The sequence below is a fragment of the Muntiacus reevesi genome, chromosome 1, assembly GCF_963930625.1.
Source record: "Muntiacus reevesi chromosome 1, mMunRee1.1, whole genome shotgun sequence".
NCBI lineage: Eukaryota > Metazoa > Chordata > Mammalia > Artiodactyla > Cervidae > Muntiacus > Muntiacus reevesi.
Window position 1 is genome coordinate 25,329,696 of NC_089249.1, and position 16,368 is coordinate 25,346,063.

The window sequence follows — 16,368 nt, forward strand, 5'->3', positions numbered from 1 at the left end:
ATTTCCTTCTCCAGGGGATCTTCCCGATCCAAGGATTGAACCCATGTCTCTTGGGTCTCCAACACTGGCAGGAGGATTCTTTACCACTGTGCCACCTGGGAAGTCCCTCATGGCATTGCTAGTTATATATGAGTGTTGTGAAAATATTAGAAATGTAAACCCAAATTCAACAATTGTTTCCTGTCTGCTCTGGTATTAGAACAAGATTAACCATGACTTTTGAGTGTGACCTTGATCTCTCAGGCCTTTTCTGTGTGTTGATAAACTTGGGAATGTGAGTGGGCCTGCAGCCTATCCGTACCTGTGTGATAATAAGCCACATTGCTATGGCTTTCTGTTGTGCAGGTCACTCGCACTTTGAGTAATTTAAGCTGTCAACCAGCTTTGGAGAAAAAGCCTGTTTCCTGCAAATTTGGAATATAATTTAGGCAATTGTTCCAAGACGTAACAATAAGGGGGAGACGTCACAACTGCAGATGTATTGGCCTACCGAGGAGAGGGAACAAATTGATGTGTCACCTGCACAAGCAGCTGTGGGGTTTCATGCTGGGGAGCCGATTCTTTTTTGTAAGGTTAAAAAAAAATTTACAGCAACTGGAGGGTTTTAGAAAATCCCTGCTGGAAATTATGCTGAGAAAAAAAAAATGTTTTCCCTAAATATTCTCACATAAAATACACTTAAAACTACAGATTAGAAACTAATACAACATTGTAAGTCACCTATACTTCAATTAAAAAAAAAAGATCAGCCAGAATAAAAGAAAAAGACTAAAGCATCTATATTTTCATCACATTAATGATGATTGTGTTTTGGTATCTATCCAGTGTTTTCTTTGTACAGAAACATATACAACACCTTCACAATAATAATAATGATGATGATAAACATAGGATGAGGAACAGGGAGGCATTGAGTTGCCCCCTGTTACCTTGTTAGTTAGCAGACCTGTGATCTGAACCCAGGAAACCTGGCCCCAGAGTTCATGCATGTGGCTTATACTATTCACTTTATATATATTCACCTAAACATCTTTCCATGTCACTAAGTATATCTCTATATACTAGCATTTTAAATTGCTTTTTAGTGTTCCTCTGTTATATGCCATATTTTACCATAACTTATATGCTCTTACCTAAGTACCAAATTCAGCATTTTCGGTCATTTACTTTTTCCCATCTTTGCAAATTTTATTCTTAAAGATATCTTTGCTCATCTACTTAGAATAAAATGAAATCTGTGTTGGCGCTTACCTTTAAAAGGTGGCATTTCTTAGCAACCCATATTTCTTCTTGGAGTAAAACCATCTCAACTTTATTTTTCAGGAGTGTGGACCAGTGTTGTGTTGGGGAAAGTTTCCCTCCCACGGCTTCTCCCTTCTTCTTGCTGCTCAGTCTGTTCCTGGGGACCTGCGCAATGCTGGTCAAAGAGACGGGCATCACGGTGTTCGGCGTCTGCTTGGTTTATGATCTCTTTTCTTTATCCCACAATCATGATAAATCGTAAGTCATGTCAAAGTTTTGCTGTCAAGCAGTGCATGATGTGCAGAGAAAAATTACTTAAATCAATAGTTTGAAAATTTTCATTAAAAAAATAGAGACACAACATTCTGTTAAATGTTACCTCATCTTGGGGGCTTTCCTGGTGGCTCAGTAGTAAAGACTCCATCTGCTAACACTGGAGACACAAGAGATACAGGTTTGATCCTGGGTTGAGAAGATCCCCTGGAGAAGGAAATGGCAACCCACTCCAGTATTCTTGCCTAGGAGATCCCACGGAGAGAGAAGCCTGGTGGATTGCAGTCCATGGTGTCACAAAAGAGGCAGACAGGACAGAGCGACTAAACAAAAACAAACCTCACCTTAGACCATAATATAGTAAGGCTTATTTGCTTAAGACAGATGCATTGTATGTGTTTAAACTCTTCACACTTGTGTAAATGAGGATTACAAAGTTTTTGTGAGCACCAAATTTGGAATTGAAAAGTACCTATGCTAATTGCAAATTTATATCACTAAATTGTTTTGGTTGTATAATACTGAGAAATCTTGATTCACACAGGAGAGTGGTTACAAATGGTAACAGTTTGTTAACAGCTTGCCTGGAATCTCTGCATTCACATAAGTGCTATCCTTCAAAGAGCACTGCTGAATTGGAGTCTGTTTACTAGCTTGAGGGGTGGTATATTTACCTAAGTTTTGAATGGGGCAGGGTGGTGGGGGGGGATGTTTTTGGAATTCCGCAACAGACCAGTCTAAACCAAACAGGAATAATCAATTGCATATCATATTCAAGTTAAAGAAGAAGTTTATTTAGTAGCCTGTTTTCATTTAAAAATTGTAGGCACTTTCATATTGTCCTGTGGGTTATAGATGATAAGAATGACTAAGGTGTTTTAAAAGTTCAAGCACATACTGTAATTTTCTTCCTCAGGATTACTAACAATGTGATGTGCAAACCCCATTTTTCAGTAATTATAAGGTCCTTACATTTGAACTTTTAATAAATGCAGCTGATTTATTCTCCGGCCTTGTCCGGAAGAATTTTATCTTAAAAAAAAAAAAAAAAATCCTACCTTTTTATCCCATTCCCTACCTCTTTATACTTCTTGACACAAAGATAAGAGCAGTGCTATTGCATGTCAACAAGCTGAGATGAGTCATTAAATTCCTGCCTGGGCATACTTGGAGATAATTTAAATAGATTTTAGTACTCTGCTAGCTCTCTGTGAATCTCAGAGGCGTGTAAAAGGAAGGAACCTAGTTATCGTTTTGACCCAAGCTTAAACCAAGAAAGCTGTGAGCCAGAGGACCTCCCCGTGGCTTATATGTGAGTGCCTCTCCTCGATATCCTTTTAACTAATCGCAGTAATTGCATTGCTGACCTTCCCATCAGCTCGTCTGACTTTCCACTTGCTTCTGCCTCCTCTTTGTGTGTGCCTCCTTTCCTCTGTGACAAGTGATTGCAGACCTTCCCCTCTGGTCCCATCCAGAGATATTTTAACCTCATATCAACTGAAAAAAAAACACCCACAGAACTTGAAAGTTGAGAATTATGTTTTATTTGGGACCATTACTAAGGATTTATAACCTGAGAAAGCCCCTTAGATAGCTCTAAGGGAACTGTTCCATAGAGGTAAGTGAGGAACTAGGATGTATGAGTTTTTGCTGCTGGGGGGGAAAAAAAAAACCTATAGTTGAAACTCAAAAGAGTGCTAATCACAAAAAATCAGACACCTCAAGTTAGTGATTTAGTGCTTTTCAATATATTAAAAGATGCAAGAGTCTGGACTCATTAAAATTTTTCCTTTGATATGCATCTCAGCTGTCTAGGGTCAGTATCCTGTTTTTCTCCATTCTGAATTCCCTCAGGGTGCACCCTGGGGCCAGCTGCAGTGGCTGATAGCTTGATGGCAGGCAGCATTCTTTTGTCTACCCTCAAACTTGAAGTCTTATCTCCTTTGTTCTTAGGACTCCCCAACACATGGTTGCTTATAGTCCTTTCTTCTTCATCTGGTCACTCTTGAGCTAGGCTTTTTTCAAAGAGGATAATTATCTCTTTTAGTCCTTTACTAATTTTCTTGACCTTCATCATACCAAACTGCTGGAAGTTTTATGAAAAAATAATAACTGCTGATACAAAGCTTGGAAGTTGCATAGTTCATAGTCTATGGATTTTTTTGTTTGTTTTATTAACTTTTAGCTCTCACAACCACCAGCATCTCTGCATAGGTGGAGGCGTTCTTTCTTTCCTGCATCGTTTTCTCCACCTGTTCAATGCATTCCCATTTTGTGCCTGACCACAAATAAGACAGATAAGATTCCTTCCCACAAAGGGCAGTGCTGGGGAAGACAGACATTACGTGAGTAATTACATGAGTACCTGAGTGCAACTGTGAACTTGGTAGGAAGGGACTGAGAACAGGTAGCAGGGACTCAGTTCAGTTCCGTTCAGTCACCCAGTCGTGTCTGACTCTTTGCGACCCCGTGAATCTCAGCATGCCAGGCCTCCCAGTCCATCACCAACTTCCGGAGTCCACCCAAAATCATATCCATTGAGTCAGTGATACCATCCAGTTGTCTCATCCTCTGTCATCCCCATCTCTTCCTGCCCTCAATCTTTCCCAGCATGAGGGTCTTTTCAGATGAGTCAGCTCTTCATATCGGGTGGCCAAAGTATTGGAGTTTCAGCTTTAATATCAGTCCTTCCAATGAACACCCAGGACCCATCTCTGTTAGGATGGACTGGTTGGATCTCCTTACAGTCCAAGGGACTCTCAAGAGTCTTCTCCAGCACCATAGTTCACCAGCATCAATTCTTTGGCACTCTGCTTGTTTTATGGTCCAACTCTCACATCCGTACATGACCACTGGAAAAACCATAGCCTTGACTAGACGGAACTTTGCTGACAAAGTAATGTCTCTGCTTTTTAATATGCTGTCTAGGTTGGTCATGACTTTCCTTTCAAGCAGTAAGCATCTTTTAATTTCATGGCTGCAATCACCATCTGCAGTGATTTTGGAGCCCCCAAAAGAAAGTCAGCCACTATTTCCCCATCTATTTGCCATGAAGTGATGGGACTGGATGCCATGATCTTAGTTTTCTGAATGTTGAGCTTTAAGCCAACCTTTTCACTCTCCTCTTTGACTTTCATCAAGAGGCTTTTTAGTTCTTCTTCACTTTCTGCCATAAAGGTGGTGTCATCTGCATATCTGAGATTATTGATATTTCTCCTGGAAATCTTGATTCCAGCTTGTGCTTCCTCCAGCCCAGTGTTTCTCATGATGTACTCTGCATATAAGTTAAGTAAGCAGGGTGACAATATACAGACTTGATGTACTCCTTTTCCTATTTGGAACCATGCTGTTGTTCCATGTCCAGTTCTAACTGTTGCTTCCTGAACTGCATACAGGTTTCTCAAGAGGCAGGTCAGGTGGTCTGGTATTGCCATCTCTTTCAGAATTTTCCACAGTTTATTGTGATACACATAGTCAAAAGCCTTGGCGTAGTCAATAAAGCAGAAATAGATGTTTTTCTGAAACTCTTTTGCTTCTTCGATGATCCAGCGAATGTTGGCAATTTGATCTCTGGTTCCTCTGCCTTTTCTAAAACCAGCTTGAACATCTGGAAGTTCATGGTTCATGTATTGCTGAAGCCTGGCTTGGAGAATTTTGAGCATTACTTTATTAGTGTGTGAGATGAGTGCAATTGTGTGGTAGTTTGAGCATTCTTTGGGATTGCCTTTCTTTGGGATTGGAATGAAAACTGACCTTTTCCAGTCCTGTGGCAACTGCTGAGTTAACCAAATTTGCTGACATATTGAGTGCAACACTTTCAGAGCATCATCTTTTAGGATTTGAAATAGCTCAACTGGAATTCCAATACCTCCACTAGCTTTGTTCATAGTGATTCTTCCTAAGGTCCACTTGACTTCACATTTCAGGATGTCTGACTCTAGGTGAATGATCACACCATTATGATTATCTGGGTCATGAAGATCTTTTTTGTACAGTTCTTCTGTGTATTCTTGCCACCTCTTCTTAATATCTTCTGCTTCTGTTAGGTCCATACCATTTCTGTCCTTTATTGAGCCCATGTTTGCATGAAATGTTGCCTTGAGTATCTCTGATTTTCTTGAAGAGATCTCTAGTCTTTCCCATTCTGTTGTTTTCCTCTATTTCTTTGCATTGATCACTGAGAAAGGCTTTCTTATCTCTCCTTGCTATTCTTTGGAATTGCATTCAGATGCTTATATCTTTCCTTTTCTCCTTTGCTTTTCACTTCTCTTCTTTTCACAGCTATTTGTAAGGCTTCCTCAGACAGCCATTTTGCCTTTTTGCATTTCTTTTTCTTGGGGATGGTCTTGATTCCTATCTCCTGTACAATGTCAGGAACCTCCATCCATAGTTCATCAGGCACTCTATCTATCAGATCTAGTCCCTTATATCTGTTTCTCACTTCCACTGTATAATCATAAGGGATTTGATTTAGGTCATACCTGAATGGTCTAGTGGTTTCCCCCACTCTCTTCAATTTAAGTCTGAATTTGGCAATTAGGAGTTCATGATCTGAGCCATAGTCAGCTCCCAGTCTTGTTTTTTGCTGACCATATGGAGCTTTGGCACCTTTGGCTGCAAAGAATATAATCAATTTGATTTCGGTGTTGGCTGTATGGTGATGTCCATGTGTAGAGTCTTCTCTTGGGGATACCTGGTCAATAACAGTATCTCTTGAGTGAAGGCTATGCTCCAGGAATGGGACCATGCCATTTACAGGTATGAAGTCACTTACTGCTGACAGCTGTTACCCTTGTTTCACAGAGCAGAAAGTACAGGCATAGAAAGTAACCTCTCGAGGGTCACCCATCCCCGATTTGGATTCTGTCTGTGTAACTCCAGAGTCACAGGGTTACCCCTGAGCACCTGCCTCCATGGGGCACATGTGACTGGAGCCAGTAACCTCCCAGGGCATCTGCAGCTCAGAGCCTGGGCTCACAGTAGTAGCAGGAGATGATCTCAGAGGTTCTGCCTATATTGGAGGGTCTTGACTCATTGAGCATCTCACATAATTGTGTCTCCTTTTCCCAGAAATTCTTATCTGCTAGTTTAGAATAAGGGCTTCCCAGGTGGTGCAGTGGTAAAGAACCCATCTGCCAATGCAGGAGACATAAATGATGTGGGTTCAATACCTGGGTCGGAAAGATCCCCTGGAGGAAGACACAGCAACCCACTCTGGCATTCTTGCCTGGAGAATCCCATGGACAGAGGAGCCTGGCGGGCTACAATCCATAGGGCCACAAAGAGTCGGACAGGACTGAAGTGACTTAGCATGCATGCATCCATCCTTTTGGATTCTGAATTTAGGTTGTTTTCACTTTTTTGGTTATTATATACCATGCTGGAGCTACGTTTTGTGTGCACATACATGCAGGTTTTCCAGGGCATAACCACAGAAGTGAGGTTGTGGGCCCACAGACAGATACATAGTCACTGTGTTGATGGGGAGCCATTCTCTTGAAATAACTGCAGCCGTGGATGAGAATCCTCTTGTTCCACATTCTCCCCATCCCTGAGTAGCGTCAGACTTTTAAATTTTTGCCCAGCTAATGTTATGGAATATATCTCAGAGGATTCATGGAAGAACATGTGAGAATAAGTTGCTTGGACCGTCTGTAAACACAATTTTTACAAGATCATAGTAATGTAAATCCCAAATATCCCTTCAGCTAGGTCATGAGAATTCAACTTATATTTATTAGGAGAGAAATGTATGAGAAGGATGAGAAGTGAAGAGTGTCTGCATGTGTATTGGTGACCACATGAAAGGATTGAATCTTCATCTTCTCTTGTAATGAGCCAATATGACAAGTTCTGAAATTGGAAATGACATTATTATTTAATGTTATTTTAAAAATATTGTGATAAATACCAGAAACAGAAGAGCTCAAAGATTTGGGAATAGTTGTTTCCAAGGAACAGGGCTTGGGGAGGGGATGGGGACCGCTGTTCCTTGTTGCAGGTCCTGTTGCTCCTTTTGACGTTGTTTCCTCCTCACAATTAGGAGCAACGGGGTCATCCATCAGCGCAGCCCACAGCAGCCTGGAAGCTCCCCAACAGCACACCCTTTCCGGGAGAATGGGAAGCAGCAGCGGTTCCCTCACAAAGGAGCTTGGGGTGGCTGCCATGCCATGCCGTCTGAACCCAAGAGCAGTGGATTCCCCGTGTCTCCTGGAGCTGTGTGGTCCTTGATGAGGTACTGGACTGGGCTCCTTGACCTTGTGTGTTTTTGCCATCCAGCATTACCTGTTGCAGGGGGATCACCGGAGAAGTGATGCGCTGAGTCAGTTCTTTGTTGACACCCCCACTCTTGTTAGCATCCTTTCTTTTCCCTTCCCCATTTCCCTTCCTCTTTCTTCCTTCCTTCTCTTCCCTATCCCTGGCCTTCCCTGTGTCATATCAGATAAGAAAGGAGTAGCTGGAAGAAGTAGCCCTGCTGGCTGCTGTTATTTGGAAGGAGATGAGGCTGTGAAGCCTCAGTTAAGCAGTGCAAACATTCTGCTGCTTCCCTGGGGGAGGAGCCCTGCACATCAGAGTGCAGTCCCCTCAGTTTTCTTTGGGAGGAGAGCTCTGCCTTCCCCTGCCCCGACTCCCTACTTTTGGTGTGTGATAATGGAAGGTTGTTGCTGAGCTGTGAAAAATGCTGGGATTCATTTTTGGTCTTGGATTCAAAAATGGCCTCTGGAGGAGAGGAATTCAATCCAGGGCCAGTGACGAAGCTTGATCACCCAGAGCTTTTGTATATTAAAGTTTTATTAAAGTATAAAAGAGAGAGCTTCTGACATAGACATCAGGGGGCAGAAAGAGTGTCCTCCTGCTAGTCTTTAGCAGGAAGTTATATACCTACTCGCAGGCTGCTAATTAGAGAAAGGAAATGTCTCATAACTCAGAGAATGGCACCAGGCCCCTCACCCACAACATGCATTTTGAGATAGCATTGGTACAAGGTGAGTCATCCCGGGGCATAAAATGTTTGACATGAATCTTGAAGAGGCAGGTTTCCAAACAAATACATGGTCTCATTAATACAGATTAGGAGAACAATTGTATGAGTAAAACATATTGCTTTTTTGAGCCATTATCATTTCTAAGTCTTAGTCTTAGGCAGAATCAACTTGAGGAAAGACAGAGTTTAAGGTAAATACATTGTTCATTAACATAGCTTAAGAAAAACATTTCCATAGGGAAAAAAACCCCATTAGTTAGCTCAAAGTTTGAGAAAAGTTAAGTTCAGGTGGAACAAGGTGTTGTCATGGCAACACAGAATTTTGAAAGAAACCTCCTTTTAATTTTGTATAAAGAAGGGAAAAAGAATCTGACATTTGTAGTTTGTTTACTCCTGCCACTTAAGAGAGATTAAAAAATGTCTGACACTTCCAGTCTATTTCCTCCATTCGGGGCCCCTAGTCTTCCTGCCTGTTACCCTCTCAATAGGAATTTATTACAGCGCAGATATATGAGGTAGCCCAGGGGACACCGCCTCTCAGGAATGTTTCTGAGGGTTCAGGAAGATCTTTAAAGTACAAAATTTTCTTTCTTTTTAAAAAATCTTTGGCCCTAGCCATGAAAATTATCATAGATTTATCAGAACAGGTACTTGGCTAAATTAGCTTGCCACTAAAAGAAGGAAATGGCAACCCACTCCAGTAGTCTTGCCTGGAGAATTCCATGGATGGAGGAGCCTGGTAGGCTATAGTCCATGGGGTCGCAAAGGGTCGGACACGACTGAGCGACTTCACTTTCAAAGTAACTCAAGCCATGGACAAGTAAGAATTTAATAGAGATGGAAATTTGACTCATACTGTTAGCACTTAGGGGAAGGCAATGGCAACCACTCCAGTAAGTAGCAGATTGCTATTCTTAGTCTTCTCTACAGCCCCAGAAAACTCCCTGTTTTGGGGTGTCTTTGTTTCCAATTAGTCCTGCCTTTACCTGTCTCTTAGATCATACTCCATTTATTCATTCATCAGCAAAGATCTACTGAATGTCTGCCATGTGCCCGGCATGTTCCAGGCAGGCACCAGGGCTGTACTGGGGTTTAAGGAGGACAAGATCCTTGCCCCTGTGTAGGTTTCTTTCCAGGAGAAGAAGACAGACCTTAAGTAACCAACGAGGAGTGAACAGTGTGGTGGAGAGTGGTGGGTGAGCCTGGCTGGGGCGAATTCCCATTGGTTGGTCAGGGAAGGTCTCTGAATCCTTGTGGATGAGAGGAAGAGCTCACCCTGCTCGGATCTGCACAGAGGGCTTCAGCCTTGGGATAACTAGCAAGTGGGGATGGGAAGGGGCTAGTTCAGGGCGTGGGCAGGCCTAGATGATGAAGAGTGTGTTGACCATGGGAGTGAATTTGGATTTTATTCTGAGTGGAATGGGGAGACTTTGGAGGGTATTGCTGTTGTTTGCTTGTTTGTTTAATGTGGCAAGATGTGGTTATATTACAGATGTTCAGTCTTGTTTCTTGTGGTGCTTTATTTAGGGGCAAGAGCAAAGCAAGGAGACTTTCATACTGACTGAGGGGAGAAAAGAGGTCTTGGCTGAGGGTGATGGAGCCTGAGATGTAGGCATACGGTGGATTTTGGAGACGTCTTGGATATAGATCTAACAGGACTTGCCGGTGAGGGAACGGCAGGAAACGAGGGTGTTCGGGTTTCTAACTTCAACAGCTGGGTGGGTGGTAGTGTCAGTTACTGAGATGGAGGAAAAGTTGGTTTGGGAAAGGATAAAGTCACAGAAATGCATGAAATTCCTGAGCAAGAAAGAAGAGTGATAAGCTGTCAAAACCTTGAACTAATCTTGACTTTTTAGTACAGGTCATGAAAGAAAAGAGGGCAAAACATTTGGGGGAAATTATAAATTTTTTTAAGGAAGGCAAAGGAGAAGAAAAAAGAAGAATAAATAGAGCGTTGGAGACTTTCATGAAGGGACAGAAGGCAGGCTGCAGTGTGACTGACTTCCACCAGTCAGACTGGGTACATCCGGTGACTTGAGTTCCATACAGATACGACTGTATTGGCTTCTACTCTCAGTTGTATCCCCAGATCCTCTTATAGTGTCTGGTTAATTGTAGTTGTACAAGTATTTGTGAAATGAATAAATTAATGAGTAGATGGTAAGAAAGTATTGAAATTAAGCAAAAACAGAACATTTTAGTGAATTTGGTAATAAAGAAATGTGGCAAAGGATGTTAACTGCAGGCATGTGAGGTTTTTTGTTTTCATTTTTATTTTAAATTTAATGGATGTGTGTATGTATGTAAATAACTTGTAGAGAATGTAGAGGTAGGTGCAGGAGCAAAAAGGAATAAGATGAAGTATGTATACCAGTGGTGTGCTGATAAATGCTTAATCATTGGCTGTCCAAAGAAAGTAAATCCCCACTTGTTGTGTTTACAAATTTCCATGTAACTCCTACCCTGGCTGATTTCAAGCTATAAACGTGACTTAGCTGAAACTGGAGTTGGGAGAGGTGTGCCGTAGCCCACCATCTTGAAGCATTTCCACTGCCCAATAGACTGTAGATGTAAATAATCTCAAGAGCATAGACAGAAGTAAAATGAAGGAAACTGATTAGGAAGTGATATAATTTGTGTACTTATTACCTTTATTTTTAGCTTGATTTATTTAAGCTTATATAATTCATTTTCTTATAAAAGGTATAATATTATAATTGATATAAATATAAACTATATGTACATATAATTTATTATAAGTTATATAATTTAATTTTAATAATGGCTGCCTTTAATAACTGGCCTGCAAAATTCCTGAAAACTTAATAGTCATTTCTTATAGGACAGTATGAACTCCAGTACTCCAGTGAAGATGGTCCTTCAGGAGGGAAGAAAGCTTTACATCTGTTATCTATCACTATGTACCAGGAAGTGGGCTTGCACTGCCCACGTGTTATTCCATGCAGCCATCACAACATTTATTTAGGGTAAATCTTACAGTTTGCTTATCAGGTGGAAATGGAAGATCTTAGAGAGGTTAAATAGTCATTTAACACATTTACATAGTGGGTAAGTGGTAAAGTCAGGATTGGAATTACAACTGCACAGCCACGAATCCCATGCTTTGCCTGTTTGCTGTGCTCTGAAGTCTAGAATCCCAGGTGAGAACTTCGCTTTGGGGAGGAGGGAGGACAGCGGTGTTATGCTCTGTGCAGCTGGCCTCCCTACTCAGCTCTCAGGGATAGAAGATTCTTGCAGCCATCCGTGGGTTCACAAATAAGGCCTCTCCTGACTGGCTTTAATATAGACTATTGGTGCTTATACATTGAATTAGGTGATATGCTTTTAAAAAAAGTTTTTTTTTTACTCCGAGCCTCAGCCTATTTAGAAAGAATGATGCTTGGAGAGCAGTGCACAATACAAGTGGAACTGGGTCAGGATCTTACTAAGTGAACATGTTTGTGAGCAAGAAGGACCATTATCCTTCCTTGAGAGGAAACTTGTCATATATTTTCCTTCTCAGGAAAGGAAAGGTATCATGTATTTGACTACAAATTTGATTAGTATCAACATTAGTTTTAAAAACTATGCTTGCCCTTTTTTCAGAAGGTGATCAGGTAAGGAAAATAAAAGCTCAAAGAGGCAATGTTATCTTAGTTCTGAAGATCTCTGCGGACAGTGTTTAAATCATGAATCCTTCATTTACCAGGTCCTGGACAAGTTCTTTTATCTCTGTGAACATCAGTTTTCTCATTTCCCAAAAAGGGGAACTAATTGTAGCATCTTACTCTCAGATTGCTTGTCAGGACTCAGAGCTACAGTAATAAGCAGGTAATAAGTCTGTAAACAAGTGCCTGGCATGCAGTGGCCACTTGGTGTGACAGCCAGCAGCATCATTAGTAGTAGTTCAGAATTATAAATATTATTATTCCTTATGACTTTCTAAACACTGGAATGTGACTTTCTAAACACTGAAACTGGTGAACCTGCAGTATACAGGCAAGGAATGTGTTTTTATGGAATTTTTTTTTTCTTGCTAGTATGTATTTGCATTGCATGGATGGCATTAGGTTGTCAGAAATTAGTCTGCATACTATCAGATAAAATGAATTCAGAAGTTACCAAACACAGGGGGACCATCCCAACCCAGGGAAAAATCATACTGTAAGTCATTTATTTAGTTGCCTGTTTTTCTGCATGGCTTAGTGATTGTCTTATAGGTAGCAAGTGGCAAGTGCAGTGAACTTAGGACTTAGGGTAGACACTCTGGAATCAGATGAAATTTCAGTTGATTCCATCTTTTGCTCAGTTGCTCCATGTGAAGTGAGAAATGTAAATCTTCCTTCTCCCACCCTCTTCATTACATACATGAATATCCTTTCCCTTTCACCTTAGAAAACTCAGTGGATTCTACCTGAAATCTTATGCTCATAACTCACATCTGTTTCTATAACTATATGTAGTCATTTTTCATATATAGACCTGATATTTAAATCACAGTGATTGCAATTGGTATTGAAGAGAGTTCTTGGCTCAAGAGCTGTCTCCTTTATTCTGCTGCTCTGTGACATCTGTCATGAATCATCTATTCTGTCAGTATTTACCAAATGCCTCCTATGATCAGGCACTGTTTTGGGTGTTGAAAATATATGATAGTGAAGTGAACAAAGCCCTGCCCTTATGGAAATTAGCTGGATGATGATCATGGTGTTTTCACTTAAAATGGGCTCGCTTTCAATCTTTGTGGGTAAGATTTTTCACTTCCATGTGTTTTAAAACTCTTTATTGTATTCCTTGCACAGAGGCCTACAAATAAAGACAAGTTTAGGACTAGAGAACATGTTGTCACTAAAGTGAAACTGTGAAGTCATTAAATTCAGGGGAATTAGAAAGACATATAAATATTTTGACCTTCACTGATGGAATGGATCACTGACCTTTTAAGTGTTGTTTTAATACTTTGGGGTTTCCTTGGTAGCTCAGATGGTAAAGAGCCTGCTTGCAGTGCAGGAAACCTGGATTTAATCCCTGGATCAGGAAGATCCCTTGGAGAAAGGAATGGTAACCCACTACAGTATTCTTGCCAGGAGAATTCTAGAGACAGAGGAGCCTGATGGGCTATAGTCCTACTTCTGCAGACACTGCACTGTACTCTTCTTCCCTGAAATAAGAAGTGTTTTGTAGATTAAACTCCTGAGGTTGGATTTTGAACTTTCTACACATTGATCTTGTGAGTAGGGCAAAAGTGTTTCAGATCATTATTAACAACCTCATGTCAGCTTTGAGAGAAACTTAGTAAGCTAGTGAAATGAGATTTTTAGGTGACGGCAACAGATCTGTGTTGAAAGCCATCTGTATTACTTGTGAATAATTGGGCTCTCCCCCCAACCATTTTACACACTTTTCTGGCTGACTGATCTCAGGTGAGCCATTTTCAATTTCATTCAGTTACTGCCTTAATAAATGAAATAACCAAATGAAAGAGGGGTGGAGTTAACTAATAGATCTACAGGGGAAATACCTCCAACAGTAAAAAGTGAAGTTTGTGGGTTCATAATGAGAAATCCCCTTTCCTACTTTAAAATCTCTTAATGCAAGTGTAAACCTAGTGATGAACCCACCTTAAGAACACAGACACCTCATGGAAGGAGATGTGAACTCAAATCTTATTTTATAGAGACTTGGTGAATTATTCCACTCCTGTTGATCATTTTTCCTCATTTCCTTTGCCTTGTTTAAAGGTGAATTCTTTCACTGCTGTTTATTTTTCCTCATTTCCTTTGCTTTGCTTTGGAATTCTATGTCTTCTTCAATGGTGTAAATACTTCCGTCTTCAGATGTTCTTAGGTGGCTGCAGCGAGATCACTATGACTTATTTGGCACATGATGATAGTGGACCCAAGAAAGCAGTAACTTCCAGGCTATATTTTATAAGGACACTGACCAGCTTAACTAGCCTAACTAATGTCAAAGTTATTTCTTATTAAACAACTTTATAACTGTTTACACTCATGATTCTATCTTTTGTATATAACATCCAAAGGATATCCTCTTCTTATCTTTGTTCCATACACCCCTGAACTTTTTCATAGTTTGTCAATTTCTTTTTAATGTACTGAGCTGACTGTAGCTTTTACTGAGACCCTATAGTGGCTCTTGGTGTGACTGAACTGCAGGCATGCTTAGTGGCTGGAAAGGGTCTGGAGAAGGAAGGTGGGTAATGGCTGCATGCATTTGTCCTACCGAGAAGGACACACTTTACCAGGAAGGGTGAATAGTGCTGTTTTGATATAGGAATGATGGAAATAGTGGGAAATTTATTTTTAAAAACTTAGGTAAAAAAGTTATTTCTCAAATGAACTGTCAGTGTTATCAGACTTCTTAATTTTGAACTGGTTATTGATACAGTGTCATTAATATGTCTTTAATGTTCTTTGGGAGTTTAATTTACCAAAGCTTGGCTCCCAAGTTCTTTTAAAGTAGCTTTTCTTGAATATGGAATTTACCAGAGTGGTGTTCACTTCTGTGCATAGAGAATTAGAAGAGAGTTTTTTCATTTCTGTTTCCTAACCACTAGTTGATGATGATATTATTCCTTCTGAACCAGACCCAGAGTATATGAGAGAGCAGGAATTACTTTGATAAGTTTGTCTCAAAGCTTATTGAAATCTGCTTTGCTTCTTGAACTGAACTCAGCACTAAAATGAATCATTTCAATAAAGTGTCTCTTGGCTTCATTCAGAACGTAGCACTAAAAACTTCTTCCAAATAAATCACATGCTAAAGAGGTAAAATTCCTTTTAATTTATGGACAGCACTTGGTAGAGTTCCTAACTGCTGACAGACCCTGGTTCATTCTGCTTAATCTTGACTGGGTACCAATTCTTGGCAGTCTTCTATCCCCTGTGAATTTGAGTCAGTGGATGATAAGTTCTTTCCTTTCTCAGCGTAGAACAATCAAGCTTGGGCATCTGCTTTCCAATTGGATGCATGGGGGCATGTGTTGAAAGAGAAAACTATCAGAATGTAGGCATTTCTGGTTGGCATCCAGTGTGTCACAGCCTCAGTAAGCTCTTAGAAGAGGATGCCAGGCCTCGTTTTCCATCAGCTCATCAGTCACCATATGGATACTCGATCTCTGTTCTATGTGGGTTAGAGCTTGGGTGACTTCAAGGACACCAAACATCTCTCCCTTCTTTTGCAGAACACAGATAGGGCCCTTAAGGTGTTGTAGGGAGTTTGCTGCCAGTTTCTTTGCTCTTTTAGTTAATGCAACTGTCATCCAGCTAAATTTTTTAAATTTATCTTTTTTAATGTAGCCTGCTGAGAGGTTGTAGAATGACTGTAATAAAAGCAGTATCAGTTCATCTTAACTTTGTAAACAGAGTGTACATAAATAATTCTTTCATAGGAACATTATTCTACAGCAGGCAATAGATCATAATGGTTTCAGGTAATTTGGTGGGATTTCCAGTTTGTTGCTCTGAAAGTTGTCTGCCATGAGTTTTGAACTGGTACTATGTTTTCTAGATTAAATGTGATGGAATTTGTAAAATGTAAATGCTTGGAAAAAATACAGAAAAAGTGCTCTATTGGGTTATTGTGAGGAACGATGAGTGAATACCTGAAAAGAGCTTAACATGGCTTTTAGCTGTGGCTTTTCATAAATGGTAGGGCTAGGACTTAGCTTTCCTGACCACCATGTTTTATGCCAAAGCCAGTGTGGAAGAATTACTGTTTAGAAATCTTTTTAAAGCGATCACTTTTCCTTTGCTGTATTTATGAAAGTGGTATAGTCTTGATTTTATTTGTTTATGATATTTAGTTATTTTTTTCTCTTTTTATGAGCTTACAGTACTTTAGAGGAA

At 40.4% G+C, this 16,368-nt stretch overlaps 1 protein-coding gene across 2 annotated transcripts in view; it reads left to right on the forward strand.

Moving 5' to 3' along the window:
* Positions 1-16,368, forward strand: part of TMTC1 (transmembrane O-mannosyltransferase targeting cadherins 1) — a 294,332-nt gene that overhangs the window by 32,004 nt on the left and 245,960 nt on the right. For both annotated transcript variants that reach the window (XM_065939883.1, XM_065939889.1), the window contains exons 4-5: positions 1,324-1,500; positions 7,559-7,750. In XM_065939883.1, coding sequence (XP_065795955.1) covers positions 1,324-1,500; positions 7,559-7,750 — 369 coding nt within the window. The remainder of the gene's footprint in view (positions 1-1,323; positions 1,501-7,558; positions 7,751-16,368) is intronic.